Below are 17,206 nucleotides of genomic sequence, written 5' to 3'. Positions count from 1 at the left end.
TAGAATGGTTCCCTATAAGTCTCGCTTTCACTTTGCAAATCCATCTGCCTCTGGGTACAATTTCCCAGGATAATTACGGCTCGATTTACCATTGCGTAACCAAAAGAGTATGAATTCTAATGGAAGTTAATAATTATTTAGTGTTTTCTCTTTCGAAGTCTGTAGCTAACAATAAGAAGTTGTATTGCAGTTACTATTTTAATAGTAAAAATGGCGGAATAAAGTTGTAGACCGACCCTAAAGTTAGCATAGCAAGGGCTCCCTCAACAGAAAATATACTTTTTGTTATACTTAACACGTTTTATTCAGCAGGATAATCTCCACGTAACATTTTTAAAGCGTAAATGCAATCGGTAGATGTAAAAAGGTAACATTATGCTATAAACCAACTACATCACTATCGCGTCATCACTGCTAAGCTAACGTTGGACTTCGGTGTGATGACGTTTAGTCTCATTCAGTCACTTGTTAGCAACTGCTATAGACACATAGAAGCTTCAGACATTTACCAGTTGATACTTACTGACGTAATTTATGTCAAAACAAAAAGTGAAAATCATTTAAGCTTGTGTTAACAACAGACCTTAATTAAAATAAACTTGAATTAGAGATGTGGGATCTGGAAGTGCGGAAATTCGAACTAATTTCTGGGTTTTAGGACCCATTCCTGCACCAGTCCATAGACCCATACAAAATGACATACGGTTATTTGAATACATGTGAAGTTTAAACGCAGACAGTTTATGTTTTTAATGTTTACGTATAATTCGTATATTCGTTTAAAACCTTTGAACATATAAATCAATGTTCTGGGATACTCGCAAAAGCTAATGGGTAAAAGTTTTGTATGACCACAGACAATTTACTGCTTTTTGGAATTATCTTTCAGAATCTTCTGCTTAAACATTTATAAAAAATTGCTAGCTGGAACAACACAACAAAAATGCCTTTGTGTTTTTGTAAAGAGATAGAAAATAATCACAATGCTAACAGATGCTAAAAGGCGCGGTTCGAGCTGGTGATGATTCTCCTTGGGTTCGTCATGATGAGTGACCCCTCTCACATACACAAAGTCATTTCCTCCTTTGTTAATGTAAATATATTGATTGGCGCAGCTCTAATCATCTAGCATCACTAACTCTGGGCCTAACATCTCCTCTTACTGGTGAGATATTAAAGCAATCAGTATTGGATTACGTTTTGAGGGGACATTCCTTAACTTTACACGGACGGCCGTGTGATTCATTAAACGCCGCATCACATCTATTCCATTCATCCAGTGTGAAGTCCATATCAGCCCCACTAATAAATCTCACCCTGGTCACTTCCCAATCACTTGGCAGAGAAAGAACAACCATGACCACTGACGGCCTCTCATAATGCCTGCTGAAATTGCTTATTAAATCTCAGTTATTCGGACCACCTGAAGGTTATAGGCTCTTTGTTTAGATGAGCTGCAGGGCATGGCGGCCAAAAGGCAGATTTATACCTCAGATAAGTAGGACAGAATAGATCAACGCTTTATTTACAGCCTCCTTTCATTGTATACGCCTCTGTCTCTTACTTATTGACACAGGGTGCTATATATATGCATATTAGATGTAATTAGGCCATATTCATTATTCAGATGCTATTGTGTTTACTGTGTCTTATCAAAAGCACAAGATGGACAGCTGCTCTCGCAGACTCATATCCGTGATGGAAGTTATGATGTCCTTTGTGTTTGTAATGAACAGATTAGGCTAAAGCAAAGACACAGCACGTTAAATAGACTCTAAACCTTATCTGTGATCTGTTTAAGGAAGACGCATCTGAGTTATGTCTTGCATTTCACTGAGCTTTAGACAATAGCTCAAACCTCCCTCTCTCTCTCTCTCTCTTGCTGCTCCGGCCTGCTGGCTGTTGTGGATTCACTTCCTCGCCAGATGCCGTTTACATAGCTTGTCTGGCATTTGCAAATGCTGAGCTAACCGAGGCGAGCGAGATTGAGCAAATGTATTTCAGCAAAACTGCCTCAGCAGCAGCGGCGCTCCCAACTCAGCCTCCAAGGACACACTCAGAAAATCACACACTCTTTGAACTTCTTTGTGTGAGAGCAGGCGCACTCAGGGTTGGACAGGACCAGAATGCATTAGATGGAGCGAGAATTAACATGAAATAAAGGGAGGGAGCGGGGGAAGTAAATGGCTTCACTGCAAAAACAAACAAAAAAACTTATTTCTATCTAGAGGCGAGTCCTAAACATTTTTGATTAACCTGTCAAGCAGTAGAAATGAACATTTTAAAGTATTTCCTAGAAAGGAGTGTTTGTATCCTGGTACAAGGTAAAGTCCAGCTGGAGAGTTGCTTGTCATAACGTCATAGTATAGTATTTCATATAAATGTCATATTAAAGTATTTTATAAAAAAGCCATTGTATGGTATGTTATAAAACAGCAATAGCAAGGCATACCACAGTGTGCCATTAAAACATCATAAATAAATGAATGGTATCGTATGCCATATATTTGTCAGAGAATGTAGTCACAGAATAGGATGTGTAAAAAGTGAATGTATATTATCTGATAAAAACATAATCTGTCTTTTACATGCAATATGATATAACTAAGATAACTATATCTTATGTGACTATTTTGTTACTTTGTATGTGGTCTACTGAAACAAATGTACATTTTTGTGTGACTTTGATCCAAGTTTTGTTGACTTTTTTCTACTTGTACTGCCATAAGTAATAGAGGACAATATATTATTTGTTTCTGAGTCTAAAATCAATACCATTATATTGAAACCAAATGAATAGGTTGAATGGTGAAATTCATATAAAGTCTCTATAGTGATCAAAGCACAGTTTTCCAAGTATATAAGAAATGCACACATCCTGCATTGAAGAAATAACAGGCATAAAACCCACTCTTTCCAGAATAATACAGGAAACAAGATCATATTAATTGGAAATAAGCTTATCTTGTGTTAAGAAAAAAGTAATTCATATCTACATATATGTTCTCCAAACTAAATGTCAAAATGTTTATTTGCTGTTGCCTTCCAAACCAACTCACATAAGCATTTACCCATTGAATGCCCCGGTCCATATCTTTTGTCAGTATCTTGCACCAATCCCAACAATACCAGCATCTACAAGAGGTTCCCAGGAAGGCCCCTCTCCCCCCTATAGATGGATGTTTGTTAGATTGCTTCTAGGGATTCAGAAACATCCCATGATTGGATAAAAAAACTCCACTCTCTATTTTCTTTATTAGGTCTCCAATCTCCACTAACCTCCTTTTACATAGCTCATTTGAAATCCTTGTAATTATTACACGTGGCACTAAATGTAAATGGTGTGTGTGTGTGTGTGTGTGTGTGTGTGTGTGTGTGTGTGTGTGTGTGTGTGTGTGTGTGTGTGTGTGTGTGTGTGTGTGTGTGTGTGTGTGTGTGTGTGTGTGTGTGTGTGTGTGTGTGTGTGTGTGTGTGTGTGTGTGTGTGTGTGTGTGTGTGTGAGAGAAAGAGAGTGCCACACATATGTAAATAGGCTATTTTGCATATAAAATGCTTTAGCTTCAATATTCCAGAGTAATAAATTGCTCAAAGTTGGAGACGGCGCACATGGCCCCCGGGCTATCCCGGAGTCATTAAGTAGCCGAACGTAGTCAGGCGGACATAAAGCCAGTAATTCAATGATGGCTACGGCTATGATGGAGAATTTACATGGAGATAAAATCCAGAGAGTGGGACGAGGAGGTGAGAGGGTGAAAGACGGAGAGGGACAAGACGAATTAAGAGACAAAGGAAGGGGAGGGAAGAGGAGGAGGAGAATGAGGGGTGAGAGGAGGGAGGGGATATGTGATGAGGCAGTGAATGGGAAGAAAGAGGAAGAGGTGAAGAGGGGGAGACTTACAAATGAAGAGTAGGCCAACGCCACGACTCCAGCTGCCACTTCAGCGATGAATATGATGAGGATGATGGAGAAGAACTGCAGGATGGGACAAGGAGAACGTTTTAAGTGCTTAATTGTATAAAAAAAGGGTCTTGGTCAGTTTTAAAAATCCAAGTCTAGCAATTATCTGCATTCATATTTGCATTAAAAGGCAGAAGTGTATGCTTCTTAATCCCGTAAACTGAGGGATTTCCTTTTGTCAAAAATTGCTCCTTAAGTGATACAGCATTGGAGTAAGGATCCTTTAAAAAATAAATCTTGTACAAATAAATACATATCTTTTAAACACCAGACTAAAATAAATGATTCTGAGGTTTGTTGCCACCAATAAATTAGAATACCCTGAGTAGTTTTAAACAGCTATTGTTGTACGTAACAATTACAGACTGTCGATAAAGCTTTAATGATTACACAGGGGGACAATAAGCAGACACAGAGCCCAAATGCTCCATTCTGCCAGCTCATTTATTGTTTTTATGCAGTCCATTACAGCCATTTGCCAGGATGCTTTGGTTCCCGCTCGTCCCGTCAGCCGTGGGATCTGCTGCACCGTCATCATTCAACTCAATGGGAGATGTGGACATGATTGGAATCCACAGGGGGAAAAGGCTGCCTATTCTCCTCATTAGACTCACTGCAGTGGACTAAGAGGTAGTTGGCTTGTCGATAATGAGCATAATAATGTACACTGTATTGTTCGGAGGTAGCAGGTATGAATGAGGATGTAGGGGCGGATGTGGACATTAGCTGAGCACTTGATGAGCCGGGTGCAAATGGAAGGGTGGGTGTGATTCTGAATGTGGAGCAACTGGATGTAAAAGCACCTCATGATCATTTAAGGTGTTTTGCATCCTAATTGAATTTGTTGAACTCTTCCAAAGGCACTGGGAAGCAATCAAGCGGCAACACTGAGGTCTTAAAATAGAAGCCAATAATGTCCCTTGAACATGCATTCTCTTTTTAATGGCCTGCAGGCGAGTCCACTGGTTGCAAACATATCTGATTGACTAGAAGTCTATGAGAAAATAATTGTACTTCCCACGCGATTCTTTACTGCAGTCGAGCTTTTTTTCTAACAGTTTTATTTTCTCAGTTGCTAGTTGAAGTATTTTTTTTAATACAGCATGATGCTAGTTTTAGTAAAATAAGGTACTATATTTAGAGTAAAATTGTGTGCTTTAGGGTGTGGCTACCTTGACCAGGTGCTGGTTTGGATGTTGTAGGTATTTTCATTCCAACTTTAACCCTCCAGAGATTGTTTTGCGGTCAGGAAAGTTCATTATAACAGTTTGGTCACCTTTACATTACTTGGTGACTGAGTTTAGTTTGACTATTTTGTGTCTACATGGGTGGCACCTTAAGAAATCATCATTTACTGTATATTCTTTTTATTTATCAGCATTCCCCACACTTTTGGTGTTGCTGTTTATTTTAAGTCTGTTTCAACCCGCCTTGTATTGCTATATGTTCATGACGAACACATGTTTTTGTTGAGTTTTGCCAAGTTCTTGCTCATTTTAAAATAATTTCAACAGACCTGGCATTTATTTATTAAACAGCACTTTCCATTTCACATTGTAGTTAGTCGGAATACTATGGAATCAGGTTTGTGTCATTAAGATCAAGCAAAACGTCTTCTTATTGATTCCATAACCAATGGGCTGCCAGAATTGTGATTAGGCAGGAAATAATCCATTCATATCTTGTTACCATTGGCACGTTGGTGAAGTACACCTTCTTCATGCCTTGAACTCACAATTGTAATAGTGTTGACACTTTTCCATACTAGTTTTTTTACACCTACCGTGAGAAGCAGACACTTGCTGTCCTTGCGGGCCCCACAGCAGCCCAGGAACCCCATCAGGACCAGCACGGCACCGATGGCGATGCAGAAAAAGCCAACGTTGACAAACTGCAAGCCTTGGCTGGAGAAAGGCCCTAGCAGCTGGAGGAAGGAGCCCCCATCCACGCTCACCCAGATCCCCATAGCCAGCAAGGTCAAGCCGCCCAACTCCAGGATAATCAGGCAAACATATTCACAATAAATTAGTGCAAAAAAAACGATACAAGCACAAACTTCAAATCTGGAGTGTTGGATTTTGACGAATACATGATGGTCTGTTATATTTGAGCCTTTGCCACACACCTCACACAATGCTGTCATCTGTACTTCCCAGTATACCCGTGTTGTGGTGACTTTAGAGTAGAGCAACCATTCCAGAAACGTTCTTGGCTTCTGCCATACTCTGTTACTATGGCATGTTCCATATGGGGGATACTATCAATGTCAGAAAGGGGAGACAATATCTTTAAAAACGGCAAGTAAAATGTCCATCATTTGGGAGGGTTCAACAGCTCTTGAGGGGATAATGTTTTTTTGGAAATAAGAGGCCATCTTACATGGCTAACCCTGTCTTACTATTACCTCTCAGTGACACCATGTCACCTCAATATCGTTCATTCCATTCAGAGGATGATTCCTTTTGTGAGACAGAGAGGTGCCGCCTCGGGCCAACTTGGCTTATTTTTACTTTTCTAAATGAAATAACTGCCCTTTTACATGATTGCCTTTATCTCCCCTCATGTCACACAGGCATAATAGACAAAAAGCCATTTATTGATTTTCTTGTTCTGCTGAACGAGCCTTGAGGTGCATATAAAGTAGGCTAAAGGATTAAAGTATACACAGTCAAGGTGGTGTAAATCTCCTGTTCTCTAAAGACATGGATGTTTTATTTGTCAGGTCTGCAAGTTAGGAAATTAATAAGAACAAGGACATGACTTCACATATGAAGAAGATCGACCTTTATTGTTTGGAAATTCAGTTTTGGAAATATGTAATCTCTATAAAAATAGATTGGGAGTATCGGTTACCAACAAGACATGATTTTAGCATCGGAAGCTTTCAGGGTTTTGGATGGAAGTCTGAAAATAATTTATCATCATGTTTGCGCAAGCTTTTTATTAGTTAAAATTAGCTTAACTGTGAAACAAGTCTTGCATCATCTCATAACTCCAACTTCTTATTTGCTTAAAGTTTAAAGGAAAAACTGAGTGGCACACAAATAATGAAGCCATGGCTTGGATATCTGTTGGCTACACTTGAAAGAAGCTGATATTGCCTTTTTGGTTTGGAGATTGTGCCAATTGTAACCAGTATGTTATATACAAAATGTTTTGGTCATGGCAGTTAAACGGAACCACATAACAACTGACTAAATACAATCAACCACACACTGGACGACAAGTATACTATGCTTAGTCATATCCCTGCGAATCGTGAGGAACAAAAAGCATAATTTTAAATATATAACCTTAATTTAAATCAGATGGTGGATTATGATGCGTATGTACCTAACAAAAACTCACACTACATGTTCTTGACATCCCTTTATAGAGTATGTAAAGGAGAGCAGGCATTACAACGGGATCACTGACGTGCATTTATAGAAATCCAAAACATGTGAAACCTGTTCATAACAAACAAAATCCAAACTATGTCACATGTTTCACATTACACTCTGTAAATCACCGGATCCCACTGTCATTATCTCGCTCTGTCTGCCTCTCCCTCCTCATCTCTCCACCTCTGACCTTCTCTTCCACCCTTTTATCCTCCTCCGTCTCCTCTGTATATTTCACCCTGAACTGCTCGTACTGAGTGATTCCTCGTCTTCGGCAGAAACCATGTTTGAAACCTGATATTGTCTGTCAGGCTCCATCAGGCTTGTTGCAGTCAGGGGGCCTCCGCTTCGCTTCAGGCCCCGACACGCCACATCTCCTGTCAGACGTCTCCCACGTGGGGATCATCATTTTCTTTGTCTCCCAACCTTGGCCCCGCTCTTTCCATCTATTTTTTACTCTCCATCAGCCTCTCCCCACCTTTCACTCCAGGGTGTTTTTTCTCGTTTCCTGAACCTGTTCAGTGCCATCATTGCCCTGTTGGCTAAATGTGATGCGACAAACACACTCCCCCTCTTACTCCATATGTGCCACCATCATCCCTCACCAGGTATAATTATAGTTGGCACAATATCTTCCTTTTTTTTAAAATAGCTAATTGCTTTGATGGTGTGCCATATGCAGGTGTATGCCCTGTCAGTTGAACACCCACATGGCAAAAGCACTGGAAGTAAATCAGTTTTTTGAGAGAAGGGGGAAAGAAGAAGCAGTGTCTTATCGTATTGAGATGGAAAACATAACCTATTAGGGTTAGAGGAGAGTGAATGAATAACAGGCTCCAGAATAAGAGGCCACGGCCTCCAGAGAGGGGGAGGTGGATGGAGAGATAGAAAGATACAGAGAGAGCAGAAAAGAGAACGGGCCTGTCCCACCCAAATTGAAATGGAATTGGTTCCCTTTCAATAGGATGGAATGAGAAAGACGTCAGTTGAGTTTAAAAACCCATTTTCCAGGGTCATATTACCGAGAGCAGACAATCAGATTAAGTTCCGACTCTCGGGCCACAGATCTGCACACACAGAGCATACATGGAGACACTTCTAATTTCCAATGCATTTTGATCTGCTCCAAGGCAGAGTTGAGATGTACACTTAGAACTAGAATCAAATTGTTTATTTTTTGCGGACTTGCATCCTACTGTTTCTATCAACACTCAAATGGGTTTCTTAAGCTATGTCTTCAGATATTCAAAAATGGCATTCAGTACCATGATACTGTACGTTTTTTATGTTGATGATAGTTCTTCATAGTAGTAACTGCACACATTTCAAATACAGCTCTCTTAACTCCTTAAAAGCAAATCGGTCCCAATTTTCTATTTTGATTTTCACAAAAGCTGTTGGTCACCAAAGCACTTTTGGGTTGGCCGTAGGTGGAGGTCTCTTGGTGGTAAATGGTCAATGGACTTCATTTATATGGTGTTTATCCAGTCCTTACGACTCCTGAGCGGTTTACATTTACGAGTCATCGTTCACCCATTGGGGTGTGATTCATTCACACAGAGGCAGGGGCTGCCATGCAAGGTGCTACCAGCCCAAGGACGCCAACATTCACAAACATTCAAACACCATTTTCAGGAGTAACTTGTTGTTAAGTATCTTGTCCAACGATACATCAACATATTAAGTTCATGGTCTGGGATCTAATCCGCAACCTTCTGATTGAAAGACAACAGCACTATCGTCACCTGGAATCACAGCTTTTTACTGAAAACCAAGGATTTCAACATTTTTTCTGTCACAATTGTCAACTCTAAAGGAATCAGCCCATTCAGATCACAAAGGGATTTTAAACAGAACTACTTTGCCTGAAGCTGGAGTCATTGGTCTAACTGCATTAATAAACAAACCAGTTTGTTTTAATTTAGTTTGATTTTAGTTTATGAAAATGATCTTATTTTATGTTTAAGTACAATTAACATGTGGTGTCTTTGCCTTCTATCCGTGGGATGACACCGTGAACTAGTGACCTATAAGTCCGGAGCTATGGTAGATTATGTTTCACTGTCAAATAGGTTTTACCACAATGTCCACAACTTTGGTTGGAGGTTTGGTTTTAGCTCTTGCACAGATGACTGTTGTACGGTTCAATTATGGGGTTCAGCTATTTTAAAGTTTATTTTAATACACTAATTATAGATTGACATGAAACATATGGAGCTATTATTTATGGCTACGGTAAAGGTTTCTTTATGTAATCACAGTTAGCAGCTTAACTTTATGCACAACTGACTTCTCTACTTAGCAAAGACAAACCATAACATTTTAATGTCAAGTTTTCAAAGACCCAGATTCTCCGAAGAACATTAATTAATTTCCTCAAAAATAAAAATTCTCAGAATGCAGATGGCCCCCGAACACGATGACGCCAAACTTGAAATACAGCCGAAGTGTTTGAGCGGTCCCATTAAAGCATCGTTTTTTATGAGCAGCAGAGAATTATTTAATCAATTGTGCACTGCTGGCTAACATTTCAAACAGACATCATAATCAGTGCGCTGCTGTGACTTTTAAGAGCTTCTGCATCGGATTCATCAAGCAGCGTAATTCAGGCAGAAATTGGAAATGTGAGGAAAATGATGACTGGTGCTGGGAGCTTCATCTGTGACAGTGGGACTCCAGGTGGGCCTGACTCGGCGGTCAAATTCAGCTTACCCTCGCCAAAGTTTCTCTCCACTTCATAAACCACATTAGTTATCAACATTAAGCCGAAGATGGAGCTGGCAAAATTAGAGCCTTGGAAGTTAATGAGGTGAAAATTGCTACGAACAGGAGAAAAAGCAACATCGTGTATGGCTTCTGGCTGATCTGAAATGTTTGTGTAACGAATGTTTGCGTTGAAGGACGCTATGAAATGATTTTCTTCACATTGTGATGAAAGCTATTGTTTGTTTTTGTAATTCACAGCATGCAATCAGAGCGCAAAAACATACTCACAAAGATAAGCAAGTTGAACAAGACCATCATCAATTTGACGACTGTGAAGAAGCCCATTATAATCTGTAATAAAAGGAGAAGATAAATTATTGCATTTCCTCTTTCATCAGCCGAGACCTTTTATATCTCTCTCGCTCTCACACACACACACACACACACACACACACACACACACACACACACACACACACACACACACACACACACACACACACACACACACACACACACACACACACACACACACACACAGACGGTATATGTGGCCAATCTTCACATGCATGCTGTGCTATTACATCCAGCTCACATCCCAGAGAAATTACTGTGAAAATGACATGGCTGACAATGACTCTTAATGATAACTCACACACACAGCTGTGAGAAACAGTAAAGATATTTTATAATGGGTGATCTTTGGAGAGGGAAAGCCATATTAGAGAGGAATATGTTTACACGTGGTAGAGACATTAAGGCACAGCAAATGGTAAAGTGAAGTAATTAAAGTAAAAATATAAAACAATCTTACCCTTTAGTGTGGTAATCTTTCTTAATATCCAAAGTAAAGCCAATTTAAACACATTTAAAGTCCCTGGTTTCAGGAAAGCTGACCTTTTTAAAAGAAAAAAACTGTTTTCTGTTCCTGTGGCTCAGGTAGGAGGTTCCAGGCAGGTGAACTGTAAAGACTAATCTGTCTGAAAGATATCCGTAGAGTGATGATGGTCATGCAGGTGAAAGAATCTGATTTCAGAAATATGATAAGTGCCTCCTTTCAGGCGTGGTCCCTGAGGAATGAGGATACAGGTGACAGCAGGAGGAGTTCAGGTACAGGTGCTTTAGTGGCAGCTCTGACCCCTGCAGGTACACAGTGACACAGATGTATAGCACAGGATTCCTGTCTCTGGGATTGTAATATAAAATAGATGGACGTGTACAATTGATCTGCTTTATATCGAATCGAATTAATAAAGGTCCTATTTTTGTCCGAAAATGTGCTATCCCGAAAAACGAACAAGGTCACTTTACTTTGAAAAGTTCCCTACAAGCAACAAAACTTTGGATCAACAGGCATATGTCTTTGGGATTATGGGCTCTTTGAGTTTATGGGATTTCTGTACAATAGAAGGATGCTGGTTCTGGATGCAATACAAGTGTTGTATAACGCTAGCAGCTTTGATATGCTCTGTATTGGATATAGGGGAATTTACACAATAACAACCCCAGGTGACATAACATGAGATAGAAATACGTTTGCAAGATATCAATCAATCGATGAATGTTTATTTATAGCCCAATATCACAAATGTTACATTTGTCTCAGTGGACTTCACAGTTTGTACAGAATATCAGTATGACAATACGACACCCTCTGTCCTTAGACCCTCACATCGTACAAGGAAAAACTTCCAGAGAAAAACCCACAGTTTAAAGGGAAAAATTGGAGAAACCTCAGGGAGAGCAACAGAGGAGGGATCCCTCTCCCAGGACGGACAGAGGTGCAATAGATGCTGTGTGTAAATTGAAAAGATAATACATTTGCAACATAGGTAGTCCAAATGTTTGGAAATGCATGTGTGTATAATAGGAAGATGAATCCACAAGGATATCCATCCAGGACTTATGATCCAGGACCACAGCAACAGGCAAAGCCACGACTCAAGATCCAGGGCTCGCGATCCAGGACACAGGACCGCAGCAACTTGATCATCCATGACTCCGGATCCCAGCGTATATAGACACCAAAAAGAAAGAAATTTGGGGAAGCTGGGTTAATCGGAACATGAGAGTACACAGGTAGAGACAGAGACAAGGAAGAAGTAAGATGTCCCCCGACAAACTAAGCCTACATCAGCAAAACTAGGGGCTGAATCTAATCAGCCCTAACTATAAGCTTTATCAAAAAGGAAGATCTTAAGCTCACTCTTAAAAACGGCTAGGGTGTCTGCCGCCCGAACACAAACTGGAAGCTGATTCCACAAAAGTGGAGCTTGATAAGAAAAGGCTCTGGCTCCCATTGTACTTTTAGAGACTCTAGGAACAACCAACAACCCTGCATTCTTGGAACGCAATGCCCTAGTAGGACAGTAGGGTATAATGAGTTCTTTAAGGTAAGATGGTGCCTGCCCATTAAGGGCTTTGTAGGCAAGAAGAAGAATTTTAAATTATATCCTGTGTTCTATAGGGAGCCAGTGTAAGGCAGCCAGAACAGGAGTAATGTGGTCCCTTTTCCTAACTCTGGTTGGTACACGAGCTGCAGCATTTTGAATCAGCTGAAGCGACTTAACTGACTTCTTGGTACACCCTGATAATAAGGAGTTACAATAATCCAGCCTTGAAGCAACAAATGCATGGACTAGTTTCTCTGCATCGTTTTGAGGCAAGATATGCCTGATTTTTGCAATGTTACGTAGATGGAAGTAGGCGGTCCTTGAAATAGATTTTATGTGGGCGTTAAAGGATAAATCCTGATCAAATATAACACCAAAATTCCTTACAGTCTCACTGGAGGCCAAATTAATGCCATCCATAGTTAGTATATCTTTAGATAATTTGTTTCGTAGATTCTTCGGGCCAAGTACAATAACTAGTGGAACTTTTTTTTTTTTTTGGTCGTATTTAACATCAAAAAGTTTAAGGTCATCCACGTTTTTAAGTCCTTGAGACAGTCTTGAATTTTATTTAGATGATTAATTTCATCAGGCTTGATTGATAAATATAGTTAAGTATCATCTGCATAACAATGACAATTTACAGAATGATTTCTTATAATATTGCCTAACGGAAGCATATATAATGTGAACAAAATAGGTCCGAGCACTGAGCCCTGTGGCACTCCATGGCTAACTTTGGTTTGCATGGAATATTCATCGTTGACACGTACAAACTGAGAGCGTTCAGATAAATAGGACCTAAACCAGCCTAAAGCAGTTCCCTGTATGCCAACTAATATAAGTGCTCTAGTCTTTGCAATAAGACTTCATGTTCGATAGTGTCAAATGCAGCACTGAGATCGAGCAAAACAAGAATAGAGACAAGTCCTTTGTCTGAGGCTATTAGAATGTCATTTGTGACTTTAACCAGAGCTGTCTCTGTGCTATGATGTGTTCTAAAGCCAGACTGAAAATGTTCAAATAAACCTTTTTTTTTTAAGTAATCACACAACTGTTTTGCGACTGCTTTCTCAATAATTTTTGAGAGGAACGGAAGATTAGAAATAGGTCTATAGTTGGCTAAAACCTCTGGATCGAGGTTGTGCTTTTTAAGAAGCAGTTTGATCACTGTTACTTTGAATGATTGTGGAACATAGCCTGATAATAAAGACATATTCATAATATGTAATAAAGAAGTGCTAATTAATGGAAAAACTTCCTTCAACAGCTTAGTTGGAATCGGGTCTAAGATACACGTTGATGGTTTGGAAGAGAGAATCATTGAATTTAATTGCTCAAGGTTTATGGCTGAAAAGCATTCTAGTTTACTATCTAGTGTAATATTAGAACTTACGTTTCCGGGAGCTGTTGATAACACTATACTGGTCAAAGGCAAGAGGTCATTAATTTGGTTTCTAAGAGTAACAATTTTATCGTTAAAAAAGCACATAAAATCATTACTACTGAGTGCTATGGGAATAGAAGGCTCAGTCGAGCTGTGGCTCTCTGTCAGCCTGGCTACAGTGCTGAAAAGAAATCTTGCATTATTCTTATTCTCATCTATCAATGAAGAGTAGTAGGCTGCTCTCGCGTTACGCAGGGCTTTCTTATATTCATTGAGAGTAATATGCCAAATTAAACGAGATTCTTCAAGTTTAGTGGAACGCCATATCCTTTCAAGTTGTCTCGACTTTTGCTTTATTTTGCGGGTTTCGGCATTATGCCATGGAGCTAGTCTATGTTGTTTTATTTTCTTCTTTTTCAAAGGAGCAACAGAGTCTAATTGTATTCGCGGCGCATCTGTAGCACTATCAACAACATGATCAATTTGGGGTGGTGTACATTTTGTATAAGTTTCCTCCCTTAGATGCAGACATGCTATCGAGTTAAGTATTGAATCTCTTCCTTAAATTTGGCCATAGCACTAACAGATTTGTAGTCTACTAACAGTACTTCAAAAGTTACTAAGAAATGGTCGGATAAAGCAGGATTATGCGGTTCGACTAATAGTTGCTCAATTTCAATACCATAAGTCAGAACAAGGTCGAGAGTGTGATTATAGCAGTGGGTTGGTTTATTTACACTCTGACGAAAACCAACATAATCTAATATAGAGTTAAATGCAACAGTAAGGCATATATCAATATTATAATCTGATATTAAATCATTTACCAATATTGCTTTAGATGCTAGAGATCTTGTGTTTAAGAGACCACATTTAATCTTCCTGTTTTGTTGCACTGTAGTAGTTGTTACATTTACTTTTATTATGTTATTATGTATGACACCTCTATTAGGTTTTACCTTAAATTGTCCTTGGGGAGACACACACACCGTTAATATTGGGTATTTTATTGGGTTCGGGATTCCTATGGATGACTGCCTAGGAGAGAGCGCAGAGAAGCGTGTAAGACTGCGACTCTGCCTCCTGGTCTCAAATTGTGGTTCAAATGGTGGGCTTTTGAACTTCTGTGCTTTTAATATAGTACAAGACGGGGTTCTTGACCCAGGTGAAAGCTATATCGACCATTTACTTTTTTTACTTTGACTTTTTAACTTACATTGGTGATTTAATTTATCTAAAAAACTTATCCAAAAACCATGATCTTTTCTTTCACCTAACCAAGAAGTAGTGCTGCCCTAACGTAAGTAAAGTGTATTGGAATCAGAACAGAGCGCCCTCAATGACAGAGGTAAAGCTTAAAATATGTAAGATGCCAAGTGGTAAGATAATTATGCGTCTTCCCATGCGATCAAATATACTATACAGGGGTTAAATTAGCAACCAAACTAGGCACGCAATGTTTGTTCCAGGCTGGCAAAAATGTCCCTGCTGTATGGATGCTGGTTCTGGGTGCTAAACGAGTTTCATTAAACGCTATAGCAGCCCTAATATGCTCTGTATAAGATATGGGGAATTACACTCCAACAACCTGAGCTAACCTGATATAGCAATACATTTGCCAGATATGAAAAAAATAGTTTCCGTTGGTGTCTTTTTGTCTTATTCTTTTTCAGCACAATATAAAGCAGGTGGATATTGTAGGAATAACTCTACAGTACTCTCATTAAATGTTAAAAAGCTAGCACGTCTTAAACCAACTTGTGGTGATAACATTGGCTTGATCAGATAGCTTGAATGTGAACAGCTTAACCACAGTTACCACAATATTGACATTAAGTTACTGAATAGTACAAAGATATTTGAGGATAAAACACAACATCCAACTTATATTTCTTCCTTTACACTCAGCAGCACCTACTTTGGCCATCTGCCTCTCTCCTTTGGCTGTGTTGCTGCTTTATGCTGTTGACTCTATTGTTCCTCTCTCCTTCCTTTGTTCCTTTAGCCCCTGAACACTGCAGTGGCCCCTGCTCACCGACAGAGGGGAGTAGTGAATTGCAGAGAGCTCCCTCTCATCATTGTTGTCCTGCAGCTTCAACTGGTGATGAGTGTTTCCCTGAGTGGAGGAATTTGCTTTTCTTTGTCCAGGAAGACAGGAGAGAAAAGAAGTAAAAACTCAAATGAAATGTTCTCTGTGTTTATTTGGCATCACCACTTCGGGATGCTGCCAATTCAGTTGTGAAATTGAGTTCCAATTAAAATCCAACCAATTTAAATAAAATAAGGGTTAGGGTTACCAAAATAAAGCTGTAGCTAAAAACTTGATGACAGATCTTTTTATGGTTTGGCAGCTCTTCTGCATCCTTACACCGGTGTTTTATGGTTGAATGCAGCAGCAGGAGCCAACAGTGTTTCCCTTTGTCTCATCACATGTTTCTGACCAAGATTCTTCTCGAGCCCATTTATATAGAGCTGCAGGCAAAAGAAAAAACTTCCTGAAAAATGGCAAAAGCCCTCCGCCCGATGCCACCTTGTTGGGGAGTTGAGCTCATATCAGCCAAAGTCTTTCTCAGTAATATCCCTTTAATGTCCCCATTTTGAGTTATGACAATCTCACCCACACCGTCATTAACCCACCGGTCCTTAATCTCAGCAAGAGGACCACCTGTCAGGCTTTGTTATCCATTAAACCGTTAATAATCTCTGCCAGCGTCCGCGCACACACACACTGTCACCGCGGCGAGTGGAGAATGAAATGATCAGATGTGTGCTTTTTCTCCTCTTATGAAAGCAGTGACGGGCTGTGGATATCTTGGGTGAGATGGGGAAGGTAAATCACAAAGGGTCCCTTAATGAGGTCAGTCGGATTGAGTATTATCAGTGGCCCCCCCAGGGCAGCTGCCACAGCTATGCATACTGCTGCTGGGGGCTACTGCTATTACAGTACATGTATACCTTGTAGATCCCTGTTGAGCATTGATTAATCCGGTAATCTGATTTTAAGGTTGATAAAATATCATCCTGCTCGTGCTCGGCAGCGTTAATGGTCCGACTGCTCATTAAAAGCTCCTAGACACCTTGATAAAGTTCTGTGACTCATGGTGATCAGCCTGGAAATTATGAACACTTTTAGTTTGACACACGGTTGCTGCAATTTGTTGTTGAAACAAGGAAATGTCTTATAACTAGTCATAGGGAATGGGTTTGATAAATTAATAATGCCAGAGATATCAACCTCAACGCTTGTGATTCATCTGAAAACCTTAGCGTGTTAAGAAAAAGTGATGGAGATGAATTACATTTCGAAGTTTGACTCCAACTTCCTACGGATTTTTACCATGAATTACATGGCAGTGAAAAGGAAAGCAGAGGAATTGGC

At 39.8% G+C, this 17,206-nt stretch overlaps 1 protein-coding gene across 4 annotated transcripts in view; it reads right to left on the bottom strand.

Moving 5' to 3' along the window:
• Nucleotides 1–17,206, bottom strand: part of tspan1 (tetraspanin 1) — a 112,275-nt gene that overhangs the window by 22,612 nt on the left and 72,457 nt on the right. The window contains exons 2-5 of one of the 4 annotated variants that reach the window (XM_079676192.1): nt 10,862–15,965; nt 10,336–10,398; nt 5,742–5,948; nt 3,899–3,973 (exon numbers count right to left, since the gene is read on the bottom strand). In XM_079676192.1, the coding sequence (XP_079532318.1) occupies nt 3,899–3,973; nt 5,742–5,948; nt 10,336–10,392 (339 nt within the window). In that variant the 5' untranslated portion in view covers nt 10,393–10,398; nt 10,862–15,965. Of the gene's footprint in view, nt 1–3,898; nt 3,974–5,741; nt 10,308–10,335; nt 10,399–10,861; nt 15,966–17,206 lie in introns of those variants that run through there. The other 3 variants (XM_079676193.1, XM_079676194.1, XM_079676191.1) reach the window with 3 other exon arrangements.

Source organism: Notothenia rossii (assembly GCF_949606895.1).
Source record: "Notothenia rossii genome assembly, chromosome: 1".
Classification (NCBI taxonomy): domain Eukaryota; kingdom Metazoa; phylum Chordata; class Actinopteri; order Perciformes; family Nototheniidae; genus Notothenia; species Notothenia rossii.
This window is presented reverse-complemented; position numbering and strand designations above follow the sequence as displayed.